This window comes from Hyaena hyaena, unplaced genomic scaffold (assembly GCF_003009895.1).
Source record: "Hyaena hyaena isolate Hyena2069 unplaced genomic scaffold, ASM300989v1 scaffold_87, whole genome shotgun sequence".
In the NCBI taxonomy this organism is placed as follows: Eukaryota; Metazoa; Chordata; class Mammalia; order Carnivora; family Hyaenidae; genus Hyaena; species Hyaena hyaena.
Window position 1 is genome coordinate 2,426,879 of NW_024080718.1, and position 26,993 is coordinate 2,453,871.

General features: G+C 40.1%; 1 protein-coding gene across 1 annotated transcript in view; it reads right to left on the reverse strand.

Moving 5' to 3' along the window:
• The window catches only part of GRIP1 (glutamate receptor interacting protein 1), a 224,165-nt gene that overhangs the window by 95,201 nt on the left and 101,971 nt on the right, over positions 1-26,993 (reverse strand). Inside the window, exons 9-10 of the mRNA XM_039234294.1 lie at positions 7,479-7,626; positions 5,407-5,576 (exon numbers count right to left, since the gene is read on the reverse strand). Coding sequence (XP_039090225.1) covers positions 5,407-5,576; positions 7,479-7,626 — 318 coding nt within the window. The remainder of the gene's footprint in view (positions 1-5,406; positions 5,577-7,478; positions 7,627-26,993) is intronic.

The following is a 26,993-nucleotide window of genomic DNA, read 5'->3' on the forward strand; positions in this document are numbered from 1 at the left end:
ATCACTTGGACTTGATTTTTCTCAAAAAAAAAAAAAACAAAACCCAAACCCAAAAAACAAAACAAAACACCCACTCTTAATCATCTATCAATACAGAATCTGATTTGTATCTTAATAAGTAAAGGTCTCAATATATTTTATACATTTTCATATCTTTGAAAAAATATGTTCACATTTAAAAGAAACAGTGAATTCTCAAAAGATTTAACATGTTCTTTTATTAAGACGCCACATTTTAGGAATGCTATTTCAAAATTTTTGTGTCCCCTTTATTCAAAAAATGTATAGTGCGTTTCCATTCTAGTTTCGATATTATTTAGATATTTTTTCTATCCAGTGTTCTGAAAGATGAGCAAGGTCGTGTTTGTTACTATGTCCAATCTGAGGTTTTTCACTGAACAAGAGCGAAAAATAACATATAAACTCATATCTCCTTTTAGTGTCATGATTCTAATGTGAGATGCCTTATATGTGAATTATTTAACAGTATTTATTCATGTAGAGAATCAACTACTCTGTAAGTATTTAAAGGAGGCTCATTTAGATAAAGGCTTAAGTTGTACCATCTGTGATATCAGCATCATGTCCTTTTTGCGGTAAGACCACCTGTGCAACAAAAGCCCTAGCAATAGAAGGGAGCTGTGGGCTCAGGCAGGCCTGGGTTTCATTCCAACTGCAGCCCTTCCTCTCTACAGGACCGTGGCCAGTTACTCAGCCTCCCTGAGCCTCAGTTTCCCCACATGTCAAATGGAGGCCCTGAATGCTTCGCCCCTGCAGGACAACTGTGAGAATTATGCACATGGGTATATATGCAAGGTGCTCCCAATGGTGCCGGCACACTCGGTAAAAACAGATGAAATCTGGGGCGCCTGGGTGGCTTAGTCGGTTAAGCGTCCGACTTTCGCTTAGGTCATGATCTCACGGTTAGTGGGTTCGAGCCCCGCATCAGGCTCTGTGCTGACTGCCAGCTCAGAGCCTGGAGCCTGTTTCAGTCTGTGACTCCCTCTCTCTCTGACCCTCCCCTGCTCGCACTGTCTCTCTCTCCTAGAAATAAATAAAACATAAAAAAAAAAAACAAAAAACAGATGAAATCTTAACGAATAACATTGATGCTGCCTATTTTCTACTTGCCAACAAATAAACTACCTTTTGAAGGGAAAAGGTGTATCTCTCACTCATCAAATCTCACTCACTGGACACTTAGGTTTAGAGAGGAGCGCTTGCATAGCTACCATAATTTTACAGCCTTAGGCCACCTGGCCGGTTCCTTTTGTCCTGCGGTTTCTGTTTCTAGTTTGGGTTCCATCTGTCTCTCCACTGTCAGTTCCAAGCCATCATCGCCACCGTCTAACTTCTGCAACACCTGCAGACTTGGCTCCCTGATTCATCGGCTGTATACTTACCTCCCAGTATCCGTAAGGCAGGGTAATCTTTTAAATGTATAAGGGAGATCATGTCACTACCATTTAAGCTACTTCAATGGGTTGGAATTACAAAGAGAATCAAATGTGACCCCTGCTTATCTCTCCAGCTTTATCACCTATCACTCTCCCCGTCTTTGACTGTTTCAGCCACCACTGACGGGTCTCACTGCTGTTCTTGGAACAAGCCAGGCTGCCTCCTGCCTCAGGGCATTTGCCCTTCCCTTTCTTTCTGCCTCGCATATCCGTCTCCCAGTTGCCTGTGTGGTTGGCTCCTTCTTCCCCTTTGGGTCTCAGCTAAGGTGTCACCTCCTCAGAGTTATTCTGAGCCCCAGGCTGAAGAGCTGCCCTATTCCATGCTACCCCATTACTAGTTTATATTCTTCATAGTACTTACTTCAGTCTGAAGTGGCTTTATTTATTTAACATATTTTAAATATCTGTAGCTCTATACTGAAATTCCATGAGAATGGGAATCTACTTTGTCTCCCTCACCAGATATATTATAGCACCTAAAACAGTCCCATTCCTTAATGGCTGATGAATAAATGAATGCATAAGTGAATAGGAATCAGTCAGAGTGTACATGTCTACACTGTGGCAGCATTTTCCTTGTGATAAAAAGCGTTGCAGGGGAAGTTCATAATATATTCTCCTTCCCCACCCTCATTCTATTTTGGAGAGTGTAAGAAGACTTTTTAGCAAGATGCAATCATTGCTGGGTCTGGCTAATCGACCTCAAGAGCCACTTTGATGTCCTTTTTGCAAAGTAGTTTCAAATGAGGGCAGAGGATTGTGAATGGACTTTAGAAACCCACACGTTCTGACCCAGTTCTTTAAGGAGGACTTTGAAAATTACTGGGCATTTTTAAGGACTGGAGCATGCAGTTAAGTCTGGAAGTGTGATTCAAGAATCCCTGCCTTTAGCCACCACACTACGCTGCCTCCTCCTGCGGGTGCTCCTAGATTTGATACAGACACATAAACAGCCAGTTAAAAGAGAATGCTTTTTACATCTTCCATGATGACATCACTGTTGGAGCCTTAAGAACTATCTGACATGAAGGGTACTTTTATTCATTCTCCCCTCGAACTGTACCCTCTTGCCCTGTCAGGATGCCTGAAGGGCACAGGTGACAGCTGCTTGTGTGGTTGCTCCTGGAGCTCAAAAAATGGAAGGTCCTCCAGGCACCGACTCTATTGAACCTTAGGATTCTGCTCCCATTTTCTCTTCCAAAGTCTCATGAACTTCAATCATGATTATGTCTCCCAAATACCCTCAGTATTTCTAATCTTACTGGAAACTCATTCTTGTAAACACTTTTAATGCTATTTTTTAAAAGAATTAATGTTTATTTATTTTTGAGAGAGAGAGAGGAGAGAGACAGAGAGAGAGAGACAGAGACAGAGCATGAGGGGGGGAGGGGCAGGGAGAGAGGGAGACACAGAATCTGCAGCAGGCTCCAGGCTCTGAGCTGTCAGCACAGAGCCCTACATGGGGTTCGAACCCATGAACCATAGGACTTTGACCTGAGCCGAAGTCAGACGCTTAACTGTCTGAGCACCCAGGTACCCCGTTAATGCTATTTATCAGCAAAAGGCACAGTTGATCTTTTTCCTAGCTGATGTGCCCATTTCTTTATTTCTCTGAAAACACTATGGTGGATACTTTCTTGTGAAACAAAATTTGGGAAATGCATTTCCATCTACCATAGGATGAGAGATAAGCTGTTTAAGGATCAGACTTCCTGAAAAGATAACCAGACCTCTCTTGTGGAAAAAGGGAGAGACTATGTAAAACAACTCTACCACATATAAAAACAGAAGTTTGAGAATTATAAACACCATAATTTTGGGGGGTATTCCCCCACCGCCTATTCTTAACTGTGACTTAATTATGTTTAGGAGCTAATTCTTTTGTCCTCTTGAAAATGCTAGTATGATTTTATTTTATTTTTTAATTTTAATGTTGATTAGAGAGAGAGAGAAAGAGAGAGAGAGAGGAGGGCGAGCGAGCAGGGGAGAGGCAGAGAGAGAGGGAGACACAGAATCCAAAGCAGGCTCCAGGCTCCAAGCTGTCAGCACAGAGCCCGATGCAGGGCTAGAACCCATGATCCATGACATCATGACCTGAGCCAACAGCGGGTGCTTAACCCACTGAGCCACCCGGGGCCCCTCAAGTTTGATTTTAATGTAAACCGTCGGGAGATGCCTGTAGGCTAGATAAGAAAGATTATAAGCAACTGCTACCCAAATTAGATGACAGGGTCAGAAGTGGAAGGTTGAATTACTTAAATTACCAACACCACCCTGTACCCCTCTGAAAAATCACAATGACATCAGATCTTCTGTATTTAAAAAAATAATTTGTTCTTGGTCTCCATGCATTTTAGTGTATACATTCATCCTCTCAAATTGTCTTGACAGGTAAAAATATTTAAATATAAAAATATTCATGAGGTGGAAATTATTTGGACTATTTATGATGTATATACAGGGCAAATAAAAAGGGGGAAATGAGGTTGCTGAAAATAATGACATTTTGCAAGGGTCTGCTCTATATTTCTGATTCACTGAGAGCAGAATTTACCAAGCCCAATCTCATGCTGAGAAAGCACTACACAGGGTGCACTCTTATACCTACTGTGCTCCAAACCCAGTGACAACTTCAGATTAATTTAGAAGAAACTTAGTTTGAGAAATCTCTCCCCTCTGCCAGGGTGCCGCAAAGGGTCTCCTGTCCAGAATGGTGTGCATTCCCGTGACCTGCACCTCCCGGAGCCCCATCCCATTTCTAGTCAAATGAGGTGGAATGTTTTTTCATAACCTGCCTATACTGCATCACTTCTCGCCTCCATTGTGTAAAATTAAAATCTGATAAAGGTAATGCTGTACTAGAGATTTTCATTAGCTCTGGGGCTGTCTAAGCTCCATTTAATTAAAAAAAGGTTGCATCCAGCTGACTCATTCGGTATGAAAATGATCTGATCCCTCTGTTTCTTTTCTTCAAAAAGCGCAGTGTATTTCAGAAGGTGGAAGACACATAATACAAATGATCTCTTCACAAACAAAATTTCAATTCCAGAGAAAATTGTCTTCTTTCTCTAAACATACACAAAAGTGCTCTTCTCCATTCGGGCCCCCTGACAGCACTAGTGAAGCTTCAAGGCATCGATTTCAAGGAATGAAAAAGGGGGGCACTTGGCTTAAGGGAAGGGGGGTGGGAGATGGAACAAAGACCCCACTGGAGAGTATTTCTTCATGTGATTTTGGGCTCCATGTTCTTTCTCTTTTACTGGGTTTTGTTTAAAGATCCCTAGGTGGACCGTGTATAAACACTTAGCAAACGTATCTGTGAGCTTCCAGACAGTGAAAATGTAGGTCCCCTCAGCTGACACTTAATACTGACTAAGAGTAGTCCAATATTCTGATGCTCCCAGGAATGACATTTCGGCATAAAGGCCGTTCCTTTATGGAAACACTAAGGAAAAAGCTATTCTGACAAATAGACGAAATGTAGAGAAAGTCAACCTTTCATACAACTGTTTTTCCTCCCCAGATTGGAAGAGTCTGCCATAAATACTCATTTTATAACTATTTTTAAAAAGCGAGAGTTTCACAATTTGCCTTCATTGTCCTTCAAGTAGAGTGGAAATTCACTATGCATAACAGGAAGTCAAATTACTTCCCTTCTCTCGACACTCAATTTGCAACAAAGGCTTTTCTTTTTTTAAATACCAAATAGTACAAGCCTGAAAATTCTATTTCAGTGTTTCTTTCCTCAATTTTGAGGTTTCAAATAAATTACTTTGGCTCAGGAAAAAGGATCTGGGAGATGAGGAAAAGTAAACAAAGATAACCCACTGCTTTGAAAGAAATGATAAAGCCAGAATCAGCCTCTGTGTCTTTCTGCTTCTAATTCTGCGAGAGAAGCAATAACTGTAAAAGCAAGATAAAGAGATTTATCCGGGCGGATCCTTCTCACCATGCTCAGGTCCCTTCAGGGCCAAGCGGGTCTGATGATGGGGAAGAATCTCAAGCTTGACCTGGTCGGTGGTGTTTGCCAGGAACTGGGTGGCTTCTGCCAGTGTACAGTACTCCATGCTGGTTCCGTCGATGGACAGGATGTGATCTCCCACGTGCAGGGCGCCACATCTATGGAAAGGAGAAATACTCAGTGCGATGAGTGCTCTCGTCTTCGGAATATGACTTTCACGTCCTTCATAGTCTTAACATTTCACACAGTTTGCATTTACTTAAAAAAGGAAAAGTTTGAGTGTTATAGGAAACACCATCTGTCAAATGTGAAGCACCTTGCGTATGCACAGGAATGTAGGAAATACAGAAAAATTCAAGGAAATGTTTTTCTCTTGTGCCTCTTAAAAAAATCATATCATTTCAGGGAGGTGGTGCCAGAAGTTGACGGGAAGAGTGTGGGAGGGAAGGGAAGAACAGGACAATTTTTCCCCTTGACTTTCTTCTGTGATTTTTCTTGTCGGTTTGTAGATCTATAAATATGAGCTGGTGAATGTTCAGGATGTCAAGACGTGACTCACATAATTGGAGTAGGATCATTTACAACTAGTTTATGCGTGAACGGAATAACTGGGGGGAGATTCAGCTAACGCTTTTTTTCAGAACTCTCTCACACAAGCTGCCAAATCACCAGTTCTTTACTACTCTATTTTGTTTTGTTATTTTGGAGTTAAACATCGATTAGTACAAAAGCTCTCGATGGCGATGGAAATTATGCAGGAGTCAAAAGAGTCATAAATGAGGCCTGTGTGGTGAGTGAAGGGGAAAGCTGGGGTGAGGGAAGGGCTAGAGCTACATCTTGCTGAACTCAAGAGACTGGCCACTGGATGAGTTGAGAAAAGCAAACACAGCAGTCAGCATCCCGACGTACCAGTCAAGTGGACAGCTCCTTAAACTGGTTACCCCCTGCGGAATGGGAAAAAAACAGAGGGAGAAAATTAAAGCATCCTGCACCATTGAACTGGAGAACACCCCTGGATCAATGGCCGTCACTGTTAAAGGACTGAATGTAGGGTAAGACCACAGTGGAGCTGTAGACTGACCAAGACAGGGGTTGCTGCGGGTTACTGCGTCCGAGTTGGAGGTTTACCAGGTAAGGCGAGGGCATATGAAAAAGAGGCTGGAAACATGCAAGGGAGGCTCGGCCTTTTGAAGTATATCTAGAGACTTCCACCGTGAAAACAGTCTCCTTCTCAAAACAAAAAAGCATTTCAAGTCATCCCTTCTGTCTAAAAATAAAAGTCCGAGGGGGAGCACTTAAAGAGCTTCGGCTATGAAGGTGGGCGGGGGGGAGGTTCTTACCAGGAGCTGTGAAATAATTTACCAGGTGGTGAGGTAGTCTTTCTCCACCCCCTCCCCCTTTCTCACCTTGTAAGTCTAAAATATTAATTTGGAAAAAGAATTCAGGGAAAAGCACTTTTGTTTTTATTGTGTCCTAGGAATGAATGATGCTTCCAGCGGCCCTTGAAGATTGTGAAACCCTAAGATTAACATTCCGTGACAGCGTCAGACCTCTTTTTAAAGACTGCATTATTTCAAAAATATTGTTTTACTCTTTTAAGAAAACAGGAATAAGATTTTATGGTGGCGAGATTTAACTGTTAATAGTTCAGGGAAACCTATGACTTCTCTAAATGGAGCGCACTAAAGATACACTTAGCTACCCTACACCAAGAACAAGCCATCACCCTAGAACACAGTAGGGAACCTTGTTCAGTTGCTTGACTACCTTTCCCTCTGTTTCTAAAGGCCACACCAAACGTCTGGGTGAGGTGATATTGAGCGGGGTGGCTGACAAGGTGGGTGAAGTTTTAAGCCCTAGAACCGTCATTTGTTTTCTTGATGAAACTTGCAAAGGTGGGCAGAAGAGCTCTTTTTTTAAAATCCTATATGTCTGTGTGTGAAGGCACGTGTAAATGTGTATGTATTACATATGTGTGTATATATGTATGGAAAGATATATAGATATATATTGTAACACTCATGCAGTTTTGAAAAGTAGGCACTTTCTACAACACTCACCTGTCTGCAATACTTGCAGATTTGATTTTGTCTATGACAATGACCTGTTTGTTACAGCACATCGAGGTCGTTAGGGCAACCCCAAGGCTGGCACCAGGAGTTTTGGCAACTTCAACTAGCAGTGGCCCGGATGCTGTTGCCACAGAATCTATGGAAGAACAAATATCAGAAAACAAAACAAAACAAAACAAAAAAACCCAATAAGCAAACACCGACACATGAGAAATGTGGGGAATGTTCAGTCTGACGTTGGTCTGTTTATGTGAGCAACGAAATTTACACTTCCCTTCGGGTATCGTGCCCTCTGCCAGTGGTAACTTTTTACAGCATCTTTGAGGACACCTGTTCTATTCAGCTTGCATATCCAGTAATATGTAAACTGGATTCAATTAAAATTTAAGCTTCACATCAGTGGGGATAATGTTTTGTGGATCTTTATGCCCTCTTTATCACTTGGCACAGTGCCTGGCAAGGCTAGGTTTCTCAATAACAATTTTAAAAATTAATTAATTCAAACATCTCAGTACGTACTGTGCATGGATGGATGGATGGAAGGATAGATGGGGGAGAAGGGGAATAGATGATGTTTCTAAGTAGCCAAATACTAGGAATGCATATACTAAGTTGAATTTGTGAATCCTTTGGGTCTTTTTTTATCCTGGACCTGATCGAGGGTCACCTCACCCTCAGAAGTGACTCTACGCTCCTTTACTTTTGGCTTGGAACACTCTTTATTCCTTCAACTCCTACTTGGGAACTCAGTGCAAACATCAATTCTTCTGAAAAGCCTCTCTTGACTCATGATTTGGTGAGATCCCTTTCTCATGTGCTCCTCTAGCCTGCTATCTGCCTTCATTTGTGGCACACACCTCACTGTGTCATAGTGGCCAGTGCGGATTACATGCTTCTGTCCTTTGCCAGACAGCAAGCTTGCTGTAAAGGCAGAGGTGATTTCTTATTGATCACAGCATCCTCAGTGCCTGGCATAATGACTGGCACATAGAAGGAATGCAATAAAAAAAAAAAAGAATGAATGCATGAGTAAGAGAGAAAACTCAGGATCTCACTTAAAGTTCCAAAGAGGCAGGGGTCATACGGGTAAGAACCCTGGAGATGGAATTAAAACACCTGCAGTGGGGTGTCTGGGGGGGCTGTTGGTTAAGCGTCCAACTTCGCCTCAGGTCATGATCTCATGGTTCCCAAGCTGAAGTCCTGCATCGGGCTCTGTGCTGACAGCTCAGAGTCTGGGTTGCTCAGTTGATTAAGCGTCTGACTCCGGCTCAGGTCATGATCTCATGGTTCGTGGGTTGGAGGCCCGTGCCGGGCTCTGTGCGGACAGCTCAGAGCCTATAGCCTGCTTCAGATTCTGCGTCTCCCTCTCTCTCTGACCCTCCCCTGCTTATGCTCTCTCTCTCTCTCTCAGAAACAAATAAAACATTTAAAAAATTTAAAAAAATAAACCTTAAAAAAATTAAAACATCTGCATTTAATTCTTTGTTTTCCCACAATACTCTGATCATGGTACCTCAGATGAGTGATTAAAACTTCCTAAGTCGGCTTGCTTGCTTATAAAATAGTACCTTTTCCTCGGCGCTTACTTTGATGAAATCAATGCATAGTTAAATCATTTTGTAATTACAAAGTGCTATACATACAGAATATTAGTATTCTTTTCACTATATTATGACCTCATTTTACAAGACTGTATATTGTTCTGTAATATTTTTCTGATTTCCTACTGCTCTTCATTAACACAACTTATCTTTCTGCAAGTACATCTTTATCACTGAGGCAACATGCAGATATGGTGAACTAGGAAATCTTTATAAAAACATGCAATAGCTAAATTTAAACTCCAATATCCTACTAATGAGTAGAAGAGGTGAAGTGCTAGATATTAAGTGATTGTAGACAGCCATTGTTTACCAAGATGGGATGTAAATCATTAGACTCATTAAATATTTTGATAACAAAAGTAACATCCTTTAAAGACTGACTTTGAGGGATGGTCTCCCACCCTTATACTCTCATTATATAACAATTTCACATTAAGGGGTTTCCAGGGCACAAGTTTAAGTTTCTAACAGGACTGTGTCATAATGAGGCGCTAACTTACACAGAAAAAATAAAGATGGTACGGGAAGGAAGGTGTTTATCTCATGTAAAGATGATCAGGAATTGTTGACAATAGTTAATTGAATATGAGCTTAGCCTTCTATTCTTTCTCCTTAGTAGCCCAGTTTCACTTAACCACGATCACTCTTAAATTTATGTGTCCAGCACAAATCCTTCCTCTGAGCTCTCACTGTCACCCCCGCCACCTTGAACAATTCTTGGATGTTTCATGAGCACAACAAACACAGTGTATGTAAAACTGATAGGCCCACCACACTCCACTGGGTTCCGTCCATGTTTCCTTATCCCAGTGAGGGACTCCTGTTGTATTCCCTCATGCAAACCAGAAACCTAGGAGTCACCTCAACTCCATCTTCTCCCTCATCATCGCAAATTCCTCTTGACTCTAATTCCTAAATAGTTCTCAACTTCATCCTTTCTTTCCATCTCCACAATCATTCTTTCAGTCCAAGTTACGACCATCTGATATCCCCTTCTCCTCTCATGGCTCCACCTTCCTTCACCCAGTGATTTTTTTAAAAAAAACATATCTCATCATATGAACACCATGCATAAATCCTTTCAATGATTGTTCTTATGGGGTAAAATATTTTAACACAGTCTACAAGGGCCTACACCTGGCTCCTGCTTACTTCAACAGCTTTATTTCCATCATTCTGCTTTTGTTCTATCTGTTCTACCCCTTACTTCTCTTTCAATTCTTTAAAAACGCCTTGTGCCTTCCTGCCTCTGGTCTCTTATATATATGGTTCTGCTTACCTGGAATGCTCCAACTCTCCCTCTACCCACCCTGGTTTCTCCTTTATCTACTTCAACACTGCTTCTGTCAAATGTCACTTCCTCAGGGATTCCTGCCCCGATCTGAAAACCATGGGAACCTGCTTGTGAAATGTGTTTATAGAACCCTGTGTTTTTCCTTCACAGGACTTCTAATAAATGTAATTCAACACTTAGTTATTTAATTAGCTGTTTAATCAATTGTTCTGTTTTTTAAAGGTTGTTTATTTATTTTGAGAGAGAGAGCAGGGGTGGGGCAGGGAGAGAGAGAGAGGAAGAGAGAGAGAGAGAGAGAGGGAGAGAGAGAATCTCAAGCAATTTCCATGCTGTCAGCACACGGCCCAATGTGGGGTCAATCTCACAAACCATGAGATCATGACCTGAGCTGAAATCAAGAGTCAGAGAGTCAACCCACTGAGTCACCCAGGAGCCCCTAATTGTTTTTCAATTAAAAATGTAAGCTCTGTGCTGCTCCTCATGATTGTGGATGCCTTCCTCATGACTGTGACTCCACAGTCTACAACATCTATGTACATAGTAGGTGCTCAGTGATATATGTTGGCGGAACAACTGAAAGCATGAATACCTATTATTTTGTTCAAGGTGTTATGCTAACTCCACTAATGATACAGAAATTTAGTCATGTTGTTTTGCTCGAAGTAGTTCCTAGCATAGTTGGGATCATGTTAACCCTATGCTTAAATCCTTTCAATGGCTCCTCTTGTAACAAGCTGTATCTGCATAACATAGGTAATGATGATGAGGAATATTTTTCTTTTGCCTAAATTCTAAGGCTGCTATAATGAATTCCATCTAATGTCTCACAATATCAGACTGAGAACTGTTTGAGTTTTATCTAAGAGTGAAAGAATTAGGGAACAATCCATCGGCAGATAGGTAATCCACCTTTTTCCAGATGGAACTTGAGCTCATTGGTCATTGTAGCTCTATAAGTGGGTATTATAGCGCTGAAAATGGTCAAGTAAATAAACCACCTCCAGGATTATGAACTCTTAAAACAGACTGCTTTCACTTAGGGATTGACACAAAGGTCCTGCACCTTAAAACCATGAAGAGATTGTGAATGCTTTGGATGTCTTCGAGAAGATATTCTCTGATCCTAGGAGAATCTGCCAGACCAGCTTATCTGCAGAGGACTCTGAACAAATAGTGTTGACCTACAGCTAACCAGAACCACAGAGTAGAATTTGCTTATTTGAGTCAGGGTCCTCACAAGAAACAGATGATACACTCAAGTTAGGATAATTTGTTGAAAGTTTAATAAAAGAAATATTTAGAAAGGTGTGGGCAATTTAGAGGGAAACCACTGGGATAATGTAATACTCTGGGGCCAGAAGGATTTTGCTACACTGTCCTGAAGAAGCAAAGGATAGAACTATTAATGAAATAGGGATTCTGTGTGGAAAGGGCTCCCTGACAAGGAGCTTGACTCAAGGGACCTTGAGTCAAAGGGCATAGCCCTCCCCAGTGAATCCATAGGGAGGAAGCTAGGAGGGAATAACGCCCTCCACCACTGTTTTCCCTCCCTCTCATCTCCGGCAGTGATTCCCTATTATCTAAACCCAAATGGAGCCAGAGGGCATGATACATTATACAGGCCGTACAGGTCACAGCACATAGTAGCAGGAGAAGGGTGGTGAGTGGCTCTAGAGGTAAAAAGGAGGAGATCCTTGTTTGTATATATCTCCACTCAACTTCTTTCCACAAAGTCTGGAGGCTGCTTGCTTTAAACAAAATATGTGATATAAAGAAAGAATCAGGAAGAAGGAAAAGAGCCTACAAGTGCTTTGCCCACAGGGTTAATAGACATGGTTTGAATGAATTGCAAAAATGATGCTGAACTATAGGTACATTCAAAGAGACAGAAAATAGATTGCTAGTTGCCAGGGCTTGGGGGCAGAGGGGAATGGGGGGTGACTGCTTAAGTTTTGCAACTACACAGAGCTGATGGTCGCACGGTGTTGTGAATGTACTAAATGCTACTACTAAATTGTACACTTCAGTTTTTTCTTAAGTTTATTTATTTTGAGAGAGAGAGTGTGAATGGGAGAGGGGCAGAGAGAGAGGTGGGGGGGGCGTAGAGAATAACAAGCAGACTTCTTGCTGTCAGTGCAGAGTCCGACAGGGTGCTGGAACCCACAAATTGTGAGATCATGACTTATGTTGAAATCAAAACCTGAACACTTAACTGCCTGATTCACCCAGGTGCCCCTACATTGCACACTTTAAAGTGGTTTATTATAAATTGTGTGCCTTTTGCTTCAGTAAAAAAATGTATATATATATATATATATACACTCTGAGCTTCCTGGAAACTGGGATAATAAAGGAAATATGGCCAATTATTCAGTTATCATCACTGGTAAGGCAGAAGCCTTCTAGTCTTTGCAGTGGAAGTAAAGATTCTTCTAGCAGGAAGCTGTAAAAGATATCTCATGGGGTTATATATCTATACATTTATATCTATAAAGAGAGATCTAGATCGATCGATCTATCATCTATCTATCTATCTATCTATCATCATGCTAACTGATATAATGGGGAGTATCTTCGCTGCATTTTTTAAATGTTTATTTATTTTGAGAGAAACAGAGAGAGTATGAGCAGGCTTGGGGCAGAACCTGCCATGGGGCTCAATCCCATGAACGTGAGATCATGACATGAGCTGAAATCAAGCGCTGGGTGCTTAACTGAACCCCCCACGCATTCCTCTACACATTTTTATAATAGGACACAGAGGTGGTTTCCAACGGCTGTTCTTTCATCAAGGTTGAGGAATAAAATTAAAAAGCAAATCAATGACAGTGTCCCTACCATGGAATAAGCTAATGTAGTAATCAACTTGATCTCAAGGCAGATCCTAGCTTGGACAGACTGGATGTCTCTCTGGGGATATTTCCTAGCTATCAGTCTTTCCCCTCACTTGGGTTTCCAACAGAAGATGGATATTAGACATTTCAAGATGGTTCTCTGCAAGAAGACCTTAGTATATTGACATTTTATATAAATGATTGAGACCAGATCAATTTGTTTTGGACATCAGATAAATCAGTTACAGGATTAATGTACTATCAGGAGATGAGAAGCCTAACCAGATTCTTACCAGGTTAGAAGATCACGTACCTCACATTCCCACAGAACTGACCTTTCTAAATCTGCAGGCTAAGTCACCATCCTTACATCAAAATAGACTTTAAAGATACATTTATTGAGTGCTAACTGTATGCCAGGAACATTAGAAGGTACTGGGGACTCAAAGATGAAAATGTACTGTTCCTTCCTTCTAGTTAACTCAAGGGATCCTTTGCCAAGAAGGTGGGGCTATGGGATGTAACTCCTGGATTCCACTATGGAAAATGATTCTGCTGAACCTCAAGAAGTTTCTAGTTACTTTTTTGTTCTTTCAATGCAGGCCATATAATGCTGGCAATTTCCCCTTCTAATGAAATCTTTAATATGATAGAGTCAATGTCCTTATAAAAAATAATCAGTTATCAAATAGGATGTGATTTCTAGGTTTCTAGGAAATTTACTCAAGTTTGTCATTTGATCCACAGGTGATCAAAGTTTCCTGTCCATAAGGACCTGTCTGTCTGCTTTTTAGGTAACATAGAATTTGATTTGAATGTTTCTCAGCTGCCTTTATTTTAATGGGCTCTAAGAAAACAACAAAACTATTTTAGCAAGTAAGCTTTCCAGCATTACCCATGTGGCAGTTACTTTCTGCATCACAGAAGGGGATCTACAAATGCTAACGTTTAATTGATCATTAGCCTTTTCTGGCAATTGCTTTCCATAATAAATGCTTCCCCACAACAACATCAAGAAGCTCATACCGCCTTGTGGCATTAAGCCTATTTCCCTAGTTACCACCTCATTCCATTTACAGAGGGCCTTATGAAAAGTAGGAGTCCAAAAGCCCTGGCTTTATTCCAAGATGTCTAATAAGATGCATAGCAAAAGTAAAAGCGAGCAGACAGGGTGGATGAATGAGGGACCCTTATTTAAGAAAGTGCAAGAGGGAAAAATGGAGTGTGTCAAAATGAGAAAAATAAACAGAAGAAAAATCAGGAAGAAATAATCAAGAGCCCATCCCCTGACAGCAGATTAGTTTGTCCTGCCTAAGTGAAGCACGGTTGAGAAAAATGGATCCTGCAGATATAAATTATTCATGGCTAAAGACGTCTCAGTCATTAAGATATTTACACTATGGCTGGAGCCCTTGCACGCGGTGTTGATTTATGGGCTACATAATTACATAAGATACGCTGATGACTGTTTGCATGGGAAACACTCCGGATTTTTTATTTTGTTAATCAGTTTTCCCACTCTGAGCCCTGCATTTCAATCAGAGCATAAGGCTTGATTAGAACCTCCCGGGGTGGCAGAAAGACTGCATGGTATTATTAGCTCTGCCTGCCTTCATTCACTCAGATAGAAAGTACCTTTGGGGTGCTTTTCAATTTACCCATTAGTTAAAAGTATTTTTTATTACTGATAGCCTATTCAAATAACGCTACTAATAATTTCAATCTCTTTCAGATGAGCTGAACTCTAATAAACTTTTTTTTAACTTTCAAAAAAAATTGCCAATTTATTTTTGCTTATTGAAATACACTGTTTGGGAAATATTCCCAATACAACAAAGTGTACCTTTCATGTTCAAATGAGCTTTATCTTAAACCCTGTTTTTCCTAGGGAGTTAAAGGAGACAATTTGCATAGTTACTGCATTTTAAGAAGAGTCCAAAGTAAGTGAAACTCAATAATAGGTCCCATGTTAACTTAAGTTTGGCTAAAGCGTGGTTGATGACTGACTTGTTCCCTACATCAGCTTAACTTTCAAACATCTTGGCTTCCTCTCCATATTTTACATGACTGCTACTGTTATTTTCTATACCTTGCTTATTGGGTTACAGTGTTTTTTAAACTTTGTATTGAAGTAAAATAAACATACAGAGAAATGCACAAATCATGAATTAGCAGCTTGATAAATTTTTATAAACGGAACACATCTGTATATCCATACTCAGACCCAGAAATAGAACAGTACCAGCATTAAAGAATCCTCCCACTTTTATATTCCTAAAAATCACCCCTGTCCCACAGGTCACCACCACTATCTTGACTTCTATCAGCATAGGATAGTATTGCTTATTTTTGTACTTTCAAAAACATACCCATGTTATACTTTTCTGATTCTGCCTTTTCTGCTCACTATTATGGTAATGAGATTCATGCATATCTTAGGGAGTAATTTTAGGTCATTCATTCTTATTGCTATATAATATTCCATTGGGTGAATATGTCATAATTTATCCATTCTACTATTTAGGTATTTTCCAGTTTTTTGGCTATTACAAATATTGCTGCCATCAACATTCTAGAATGTCTTTTGGTGAACACAGGAATGCATTTCTGTGGGAGTCATAACTAGGACTGAATTGTTGGGCAGCAGGATAGGAATATATTCAACCAGAGGAGTTGTACACATTTATCTTCTAACCTGCAGGAAATGAGAATTCCAGTTGTTCCACATGCTTGTCACCTCTTGCTGTGGTCAGTCTTTTCTACTGAAGCCATTCAGGTAGGTGTGTAGTGATACCACACTGGGGTTTCCCTTTGCATTCACCTGATGATGAAGGCGTTGAGCAATCCTTCCTAGGTTATGGGCCACTTGGATATCTTTTTTTTATGAAGTGTCTGCCCAAGGCTTTCCTCTCGACTTTCCATTAAGTTGTCTGGCTTATTGATTTGTGGGAATTTAAAAATAACATATGCTGATACGACTCCTTTATTGGATATATGGTTTGCAAACATATTTTTCCCCTCTATGGCTTCCCATTTCAGACCTTTAATGGTATCTCTTAATGAAGAGAAGTTCTTCATTATTCTTTTTCTCTTTTATGGTACTTTATGTGCTTTCTTTAAGAAATCTCTGCTTACTATGAAGTCATGATGATGTCATCCCATTTTTTTCTATAGGCTTTATTATTTAATTTTCACATTTAGATAGGTAATCCATCTGCATTGATTTCTATGTATGGTGTGGGGCAGGGTCATGATACATATTTTTCCACATGGATATAACTGACCCATCATCATCATTATTTGAAAAAAGCATTCTTTCTTCACTGCTTTGCAATAACGTCACTTGTGTCATAAAAGAGACGACTATATACGTATAGTTCTGTTCCTGGACACTTTTTTCTGTCACATTGGTCAATATGTCCTTCTTTGCCAGGACCACACTGTCTTAATTACTTTAGCTTTTTAACAGATCTTGACATACGGAAATATAAGTTCTCTGATTTTGTTGCCCTTCTTTCAGGCTGCCTTGGCTTTTCTTGGCCCTTTGTAGAATGATGTTTCACCATGGATTTAGTTCAGGGGAAAGCAGAACCCAGTAACTAAGTAAATTAGGGAGTTTAGGCCTCTGGCTAAGGGAAAAATAATATATAAAATAATTTACAGGGCCGGTTTCAGTATTAAATTTTATAGACTTACATAATACTTATAGTTATTTAAACATGTTTTGTAGGATACTATTAAAAGTCTTCCAACTTCAATTACTCAGGCTCTAATCTTGTCTCATGTAGATAAATAATAGACCTATTAAACTTTTAAAAGAGAGGATGAGAAAAGTCAGGTCACAAAATCTCTCAAAGAAATGTATGAGCTCAGACATAGTGACTTGGGGCACACATTGTAGACAATGCCATGTCTCTTTACTGCAAAAGCTCCAGAAGCTTCCATTTCTGCTGTCAGTATGAATGTGGTGACTTTTGAAAAAAAAAAAGCATAATTCTGTCTACCAAGAGGAAGCTTTCCAGAAACTCAAAAAAATTATGTCCTATTTGCTTTAAAAAGTGTGAACGGCCAAATGAATCTGGCCTTTAAGTGACCAATGTCAATGGGAAAGTAGAAATATTTGCCACAAAGTGAAAAACTCTTTGCCCTGACTGTTACAAAGATTTGACATTTATACATGGCTACTGTGTAATCATCATATTCCTTATCATCGTTCTCCGGAAACTCTGATTCCTCCTCAGTCTAAAAATAGTCACTGTCAGGTTTTCTGAGCTGGATAAGTGATCCAAAAAAAAAGGATGAATTTCCATCAGATTCTGCTGAGGCAGAGAAACTACTTAAGTAGGAATAAGTGTCTGCCAGCCTGAAAAAAGAATTCCTACCACTCAGGATTCTTAGCCTCCCAAGACTAAGAGGAACAGTCTGTCAGGAAGAGCGAATGGCTCAATAGCAAGATATAGACTCTCTCTGGCATCCTGTGCTAGATTTGGCTTTATGTATGCAGTTAAAAAAAAAAAAAAGGATCTTCTTCACAAGGAACCAGATCTGAAGACAAGTGAATCCCAACCACACAGACATCCTAAAAGCTGATTTACTTGAAATTGCCAAAAATATACCTAGAGATATTTAAAGCATCTATATTTCTGACTGACCTTGGGTTTTTACAGGAGGTAAAGATAGTATTTAAACAAAGCAATAGCAGGCAAATGTACAGATCTAAAGATATGGCTGGATAAGAAAAGGAAAAACAACTTAACCACCATGTATTAAGACAACAATGCCTATGTTTTCACTCATATGTGGAACTTGAGAAACTTAACAGAAGACCATTGAGGAAGGGAAGGCAAAAAACTAGTTTCAAACAGAGAGGGAGGCAAACCCATAAGAGACTCTTAAATACAGAGAACAAACAGATTTGAAGGGAGGTGGGGGGAGGGGAAATGGGAGAGGGGCACTGAGGAGGGCACTTGCTGGGATGAGCACTGGTGTTGAATGTAAGCCATGAATCATGGGCATCTACCCCTGAAACCAAGAGAACACTGTACACTCTGTATGTTAGCTAACTTGACAATAAATTCTATTTTAAAAAAAGTAAAAATGGAACTACCGTATAAAAAACAAAAGCAAAAACAAAAAACCACAATGCCTTATCAATAAAGAAGCAAAGGAAGTTGACCAGGGAATCAACAATGCAAAGGTACTAAGAGGCCTTCTAGCTTGGGCCAATTGTGACCACTAGGTAGGAATGATAAGCACAGAGCCTAGTGTTTTGAATCTGATAAGTCCCCAATAAATACTTATTTATTAGTAATAAATAAGTAAAACTTCTAATTAGAGAAGTATGAGACAGCTGGAAAAGATAGAAAATAAGTTGGGTGTCAGATCTAAAAAAGTTTAGACAGGGTGGAATGATGGATGAATATTATTTAATAGGGTTATTATATTATTATTTAATAATGGTTATTATTTAATAGGGTAAACGATGACATGCCTTCCATTTTTACTGGGAGTTGTAGTTTACAAAGTGCTTTCATATACATCATCATGTTATTTTTGTCACAACAAGCCCTTGGGATGGACATTTTAAATATTCTCCAGGTAATCCCACTGTGCATTGAGGGTGGAGGACTCTTGCTTTTGGCTGGAGACGTGGTTGGCAGGAAGTTGTTATTAGAGGTGTTCAAATAGAGCCTGGTAGGGAAGGTCCTAAAAGGATTCCAGCATTGGAGAGTGGTCTAAGCAGATGATGCTGAGATTTAATTGTGGTGTCTTAATTTAGAGAATCTCCAGGGAGCCTTATATCTCTTCAGAAGTATATTTTGAACACCATCTTTTCACTTACACAGTTAGATAGGTCCTCTGGAGGTGCTCTGTTGCTTGACCAGAGAGGGCATTTGAAAGTGACGAAGAGCCCTTTATGTCACTATAAGATATACTACTATTCAGAGAAATTGGGGGGTGTCTGGTTGGCTCAGTCAGAGGAGTGTATGACTCTTGATCTTGGTGTAATGAGTTCAGTACCCACATTGGGTATAGAGATTATTTAAAATAAATAAAATAAAAAAAAAAAAAGAAATTTGAACCACTCTTGAAATACTTCAAAAGAGGAAACCCGTACACACAGCATAAAGAAGAGCCAAGTTGTTCTGTGGTGAACTTGAGGGTCTGTAGAGTCCAAGTACATTTTGTGCATGACTATAGAATTGAGGAAGGTGCGAGCCTTTGACAAAGGGCAAGAGCTAGCAAACTGTTCCATTTTAAACCCTTCCTTATGGAACCGTGACTTAGATGATGGTGTTACACTATCACGGATGATATCTTTACCGTGTTGGAAAGTGAATGTAGACCCTACTTTGGGAGTACCCTCATGTTCCTTTTCCTGAACTATCTTATTTCTTTCTTGTCTTTGGAAACTGGCGAGATCTTAACACTTCCATCTGCTATGGAAATGTGAGCTGTAGATGCAGTGCTCAGAAATCTGTGAAGATGTCTCTGGGCAGGCATGAGATATTAAGAGACCAAAGAAAAAACAGGTAAAAGGATTCCTGGATCCTTATGCCTCACTCCCTTAGTCTGAGTAGCTTTACCATAATTCATATCAATAAAAATGCCTGAATGATTAAACACTAGTAGATAATTAATTCATTGTCTCACTTTCTTCCTGTTACTCAGAACTCTCTTAGGTGCTTAATGTTAAATATTTGATGTTCTGGGATTTTCTCAATTTCTTTTTCTCAATAATGAACCTAGGCCTAAAAGGATTATACTTCAAATCTTAAGATTTCACTTTTATTTTTAAATATTCCCCATAAGGCATTTATTTTTGAAAGACTGTTGAGTCTTACATTTCAATTTCAGAATTTTAGGTTGACAGTATACAAAGACATATTTCATTACTTTTTCTGTTGCTTTCAAAGCTTCCATCCATACTTAAAATATTTGTTTCTTTTTTAAAAATATTTACTGTTGCTTACATTGGCTATAATGACTGTCAATCTTCTGTGGGCACATAATCAGATTTGTGAAGTCGATCTGGGTTTAATCCTAGGTTTAACACAATATTATCTGTGTGATTTTGGGCAGGTAATATAACCTCTTGAAGACAACTACTTCACTTATGAAATATAAGGATAATAATTTATATGTCACAGGATTGCTATGATAATTAGAAGTGATAAAACAGGTAAAGTACTTTGCACATTACTTGGCAGAAATGAACCACACAAATTGTCAGTTCCGTCCTCGTCTACTTCCCGGGATAAACCCAGAACATGCTGATTTCATCTGTGCTGCTTAATTAACTTCCTAGCTGATGTGAAGAATAACTTTACATAGCCACAGAAAGATAAAAACTCTTAAGTAAAAAACTTAAGTTATTAGGTATGTGTCTCCAGAACTGTGAGTGTTTGCCTAATGTAAGATGCAGTGATGTTGTCATTAAGAGAAAATTTTAACAGAAAGAGAAAAGTGGGGCAGAATGGAAGAGCTGGACAGTATTCTAGTATATCATTCGTTAGATTTTCTTTCTTTTTTTTGTTTTTAAATTTTTAATGTTTATTTATTTTTGAGAAAGAGAGTGCGAGTGGGGGAAGGGCAGAGAGAGAGGGAGACATAGAATCTGAAGAAGGCTCCCAGCTCTGCACTGACAGGCTGACAGCAATGGGCCTGATGTGGGGCTCAAACTCCTGAACCGTGAGATCACGACCTAAGCCTACGTTGGACGCTGAACTGACTGAGCCACCCAGGCGCTCCTCATTAGTTAGATAGTTAGATTTTCATGTGTCTTTCCACTTACTTAGCTTTAAGTGCTGTAAATTATTTCAATATTACTCTTTGTGCAATTTCAGATGATCTACCCTGCTATGATTTAGTTTTATAATCTGTAACTAATGAATCCTTATCTCAGATAATGCACTCGAGAAACACCTACATGTGGAACCTCTGAACTATACAATCCTGAAAATTAAGTTGATTTTCATTTTTTTCACAGATGGGATATTTAATAAATCTGCCAAATGATATCTTCAGCTCAACTGACCACACTAAAACCTACCTTATGCCACAAATGCCATACCAAGTGGAAGAATTCTGCTAGTAAGGCTGCCAAACTTCTATTGCAATTCTGTGTGTATAGGAAGGCTTAAGTGAAGCAGATTCTGCAACGTAAGTGTACCACTGAGCACAAAATGATCTTGTTTCTAAGTTGATTTTTATTCATTTTGAGAGAGAGAGCGAGCGAGAGAGAGAGAGAGAATGCATGCAAGTGGGGGAGGCACAGAGAGAGAGAGACAGAATCCCAAGCAGGTGCCGAGCTGTCAGTGCAGAGCCTGATGCAGGGCTCAAACTCACTCACGAACCAAAGATCAAGGCCTGAGCCAAAACCAACAGTCAGATGCTTAACTGACTGAGCCACCCAGGCACCCCTACACAAAACTATCTTTTAAAGAACTCAATAGATGCATTCAAGTTACGGTAGTCACCTCTGAGAAGAGGTCCCAGAGTAGCCCAAAGCACATCTCCAGTGTGAGATGTCTCCGATAGAGTCTGCAGCAAACTTTCAAAGAGGCCCTAGGAAGCAGGCAAACAACCTTATGAATGGAATTGCATAAGGCAAAAAGGCCAGTGAGATTTCATGTGTGTGCCGCTAAAATACTGCTTGAATACTTGACCCAGTTCTTGTGAATTAATGACAACCATTCCTCTCTCTTCTTGGGGAGAGAGAGAGAAAGTATGTTAGTAGATTTTTTTTTTAACCTTTTGATAGCCACAAACTTAAATATGCCAGGATGAACATCTCTAATGAACCCAACATGTCAGGTCTCAAACACTAGCTTGTTCAAATATATGATGTTTATCTGAAATCACACCTAGGAGTGTCTAAGAGAATTTTCCCTTTTGCTAGTATCTCTAAGGCTCCAGCCTCTGTGAAAGGCATGGAATATGCCAGAGGTTGGACGAGTACAGGTGATACAATAGATTTACATTTCCAATAAATAGCAACAGCTATAATTAAAGAGAGGCTGAGGATCCTCAAATGCAGAATATTAAGCTTTCAAGCAGCTAAGACACCATAGCAGGTCAACTCTTAGAAGCTACAGCATTAGGAACTTTGGTCATGAAGGCTCATATTTGCTACTTTGTTAAAACAAGGGTCCTTCTAAAATTGGAGGGCTGGTCACAGGGTGATACAGGCCACTTTGTACTCTGATCTCAGCACTTTCCAATCTTCAAAGAACTGTAGAGAAATAATTCGTTGTTTGTATACCAAGACACCTAATTTGAGGAGAGTCTGGTATCTGCACTAAAAGTCTGGATCTCCAGACTCCTGCTTACTGTTGAGTCTGGAGCTATGGTGTTCTGGAATCACTGAAAATAGCTAATGACAATTTGGGCAAGAAATCAACTGTGGGCATGGGCTAATGAGTCACCAAAAACCCTTCCACATGGCTCTCTGGGATTCAGGCACCCTGATGCTTCTGTCTGTTACCTGGAGGAAATGTTTCTTTACAGAAGGGAAAGGGAAGGAGAGGGAAGATGGTGGTGAGGGAAGGGCAGGGAGGTGGAGGGGAGGGGGAAAAAGAAGGGGAGCAAAGAGGAAGGGGAACAGAGGAGAGGGAAGAGAAGAATGATTACGAATATCAGAATAGGAATACGAATTGGTTACGTAAGACTTTATTGCATCTTTTACTACTACCTTTGGAGTTCTTCAGAAAGGAGTAAATATTTATTCTCAATTTAGTGAGATACATTAGATGCGCTGTCCTTAAGCTGTCTGTGTTTCATTCATTCAACAAATATTGAATATGTGCTTTTTTTGTGCTTCATGCATACATTGGTAAAAAAATATATAAGGTCCCTGTCCCTGCCCTGGTGCTGCTTACAGTGTAGTGGAGACAGCACATTAGCTCACCAACAAATCAGCATTATAATGATAATTATCCTGAAGGAAGAACAAGGGTTCCCTGGGTAAGTAAAATGGGGAGACCTAATTTAAACAAGGTGTCAGGGAAGTTTTCTCTGAAGAAGTGACACCGAGGCTGAGTACGTACAAATACTCAGAATACGTACAAAATAGCTGGGTAAAGAATGGGTTTGTTCATGTGCAAGGGCTGGAGAACCACTTCTATAGCAGTGGGAACAGAACTTGAAAAGTCCCTGAGGATGGGAACCTGGTATGGGCGAGGGCCCCCCCTCGAACAAAAGCCCTGGAACTCAGAGAGAAGAGAGCTTCTGGGAAACCATGGAAAGTGGAGATGGGGGAAGCTCTGGGATGGCATGCAAGGATGCACAGGCACAGCACAGAACTGAACTTGATTGGCATTTAGTGGGGCGACATTGAGGAAAGGATGATGTGATGCTATGGGTTCCTCTCTGGGGCTTCTATGGGAGCCCAGATTTGAATGGGAATGGGGGAGGAAGAGGAGACAGGCAAGCCTGGTGGTGACTGGGAGAGAGTGGGCTGCATCTGTGCGGAGAAGGCTAACATGGAACATGCCAGTGACTGCGGGAAGAAGTGACTGGGTGTAAGCAGGGTGAGGGAAAATGAAGGAGGACCCAGGGCTCTGGTTTGAGAACTGCTCGGAGGGAGGCATCTCCACCTGAGACGGGGAAGATGGGAGAACAGACCAGGGGAGTGGGATTCAAGTTCAGTTCTCAACACTTAGCTTTGGGAATTATCCTATAAATGTTGCACTAAGACTGCTCGGGCGGTTAAATTGCTGGAGGGAAAGGTTCTGGAATCAGACGTAACAGTCTGAATTCTGGCTCTGCTATGGTCTACCCAGGCAAGTTACTTTATTTTCTGTTTCCTGAATGGGGATACACACACACCTACCTCTGAAGGTAAGAACACAGGGAGATAAAGTTTATAAAATGCCTTGAATAGAATAGGCACTTAGTAAAGGCAGTTACTATTACTATAGTTTGCTAATAGCAGCATATTATGTTAGCGAAAAGGCTGAATTTTGGCTTTGACATTTATAAACTGTGTCATCAAGGCAAATAATGTACCTTAGATTTCTAATTTTTAGAGCAGCTGAAATCCTTCCTTTCCTACTTCATAAGGTATATAAAAACAAAATGATAACTCCAACATCAATGATTTAGCCTTGAGTTCATAGTTGCCACTGATTAGATGATAAGCATTCTGGAATGAAGGATTCTTTCTTTCTGCCACAAGGAAAAGAAGATTAGGAATATTTGGTCTGTGGCTACAGAACTGTAAAAGAATGACACTGTGAAGAGAACAGTGATTTGGGTGAAGATCTTACTTAAGGTCTGTCTCACATGTGTTCCCTGAGGAACAAAAAGTTGCCTAAGATAGGCAAATATGAACTACAAAGTTCTTACCTAATATTCTAGAAGTGTCACCTTCAACAGTAAACATTGTGTGTGTGATGGTCATGAAGCCTATGTTTTGATTTGTTCGCTTAAAGTGCAAATGAATTCACCAGATTAGTGTGAACTGACCTAGTGCTGAAGAAATCACATAGATTCTTGTATTGATCAGAAAGGGTCAGACTCTCAGGGTCAACATGATCCTTTCAGGCTTTCTCAAAAAACAGGAGCAAGTGTGGTTTATAGAGGTAATGTAAGGGTAAGACAGGATAGTGATTGTGAAGTGCCCTGTAGCCTAAAAGTATTCTAAATACATGAGAAGTTATTTTGAATATTATTAAATTTAGGGGAAAGACAGGTTTATTTTGATTGACTCTTTGTTTATCTGTACATTCATTTAGTCAGTCAGCCAAGAGATAGTGTCTTCCATGTATAGGGCACAGCAGAGGATACATATGGGTATGAAATAGTCCCTGTCCTCAAGGAGTTTATAATCTCATAGAGGAGAGATGGTCACACACACAGAAAGCCACACTACTATATTCAGTGGGGTGAAGACTATAAAGAGGTGTCTTAAAAAGCCACCATAGGAGTTAAGGTGACAGAGGGATCACTACGGCTGGATTTGCTAGGTCTAGCTTCAAGAAATAGAAGCGAAGTTGAAAGGCTGTAATACAAGAGTGAGAAAGCGCACCTAACAACAATAATAATGACAATAATAAAAGCAGATTTTTAAGTTTCTGTGTGTGCCAGGAATATGCCAAGTGTTTTAACATATTAACAACTTTAACCACCACAAATCATAGGAATGAACTGCTATGTTGAATCCCCATTTTATAGCTGGGGAAACTGAAGCTTAGAAAGGTCACATATCTAGTAAGTTGCAGAGCCAGGAATCAAACCTGGGTCCTTTTATTTTATTTTTTTTGCTTTGTTTTATTTTATTTTATTTTATTTTTTTTTACCATTTATTCATTTTTGAGAGTCAGAGACACAGGGCATGAGCAGGGGAGGGGCAGAGAGAGAGAGGGAGACACAGAATCCGAAGCAGGCTCCAGGCTCCGAGCTGTCAGCACAGACCCCGACATGGGGTTCGAACTCACAGACCAGGAGATGATGACCTGAGCTGAAGTCAAGCACTCAACCGACTAAGCCACCAAACCTTGGTCCTTTAAATTACTAAATCACTACACTGTACAGGTAGGATGAAAACCACAAGGAAACACACAAACATGGTAAAACATCCTTCACAAATCATTAAATGTCCAGTGTGGCTGAATGAAGCACAGGGTTTTCCCAGGATATAACAAAAAAACAAACGTAGAAAGGCAGGTCAGGAAAAGCTTGGGTAGAGCCTGAGTGTCACACTGAAGACTTTGGACTTTGTTTTATATCTAATGGGTAGGCGGAAGTCCAAATAAGGATGGTGGTAGTTGTCGGAACAGATGATAATATTGTGAGGGTATGTTCAGAGACAGGAAAAGTAAAGGAGTTGAGGGAAGAATTTTGGAATGACTTCTTGCATTTTACTTGTTTCAAAATAAAATAATTCTTCGGGAGGTATGGTCCGTTTAGCAGTCATTTGATGTTTCTTGTGAATTACTCCATTAGATGCTACGGTGATTCCGAGTGAGATTAATGCTATATAGTAGTGCCCTCACAGAGATCGGGAGAAAACCTGCTGGCTTTTCCATTTCCTATTTTACTACTAATACAACAGCTTCGGGGGATGAGAACTAGATGCTACAGAAAGCGGGTGTTGGGTGCTGGTGTGTTCTCAAGGATGTCTGTATCTCACTCTGCCTCTGAGAATTCACAGTAGAAAAGTTTTCATTCATCTTCAAGTAAACCGGAGAATGCTTACAAAAATGCTCTGACCTTCTGACTTCATGAAGACAGTCAGGGCAGTTTCTACCATTATAATTGTGGATCATATAGAAAATCCAGGAGGCAGGGGAAAACAGTGGGTGCTATCATACAGAGTAAATGCACTCTCATGAGTGATAAGACAGTGGCATCTGATAGCCATATTCAGTATCATAGCTGCAGAAACAGGCAGACATATAGTTTGTTCCCTTGGTATTATGACTGTTGGGAGTCCTCCTTGATACTTTAATATCTACTAGTATATCATAAATGATACTAAAAAATAGTTTTACTGTATACAGGCACTGAAGTGGATGCCATTGAACAAAGATAACTAAAATATGGAGAAAAGAGTTAGAAGAGTTTCACGCCTCACAGGGAGCTTGTGGTCTTCTGTTTCTTTGGAAGGTATAGCTTACAGTTATACATAACGGTTAATACAAGATATAAAGATATACAAAGATATAAAGAAGAATGATTTTTCCCAGTAAAAGATATCTTGGTGCTATTCCGAGAGCAAGGAATTAGAAAATTAGGTATCCAACCACAGAGAAAAGTAATCTTGTTT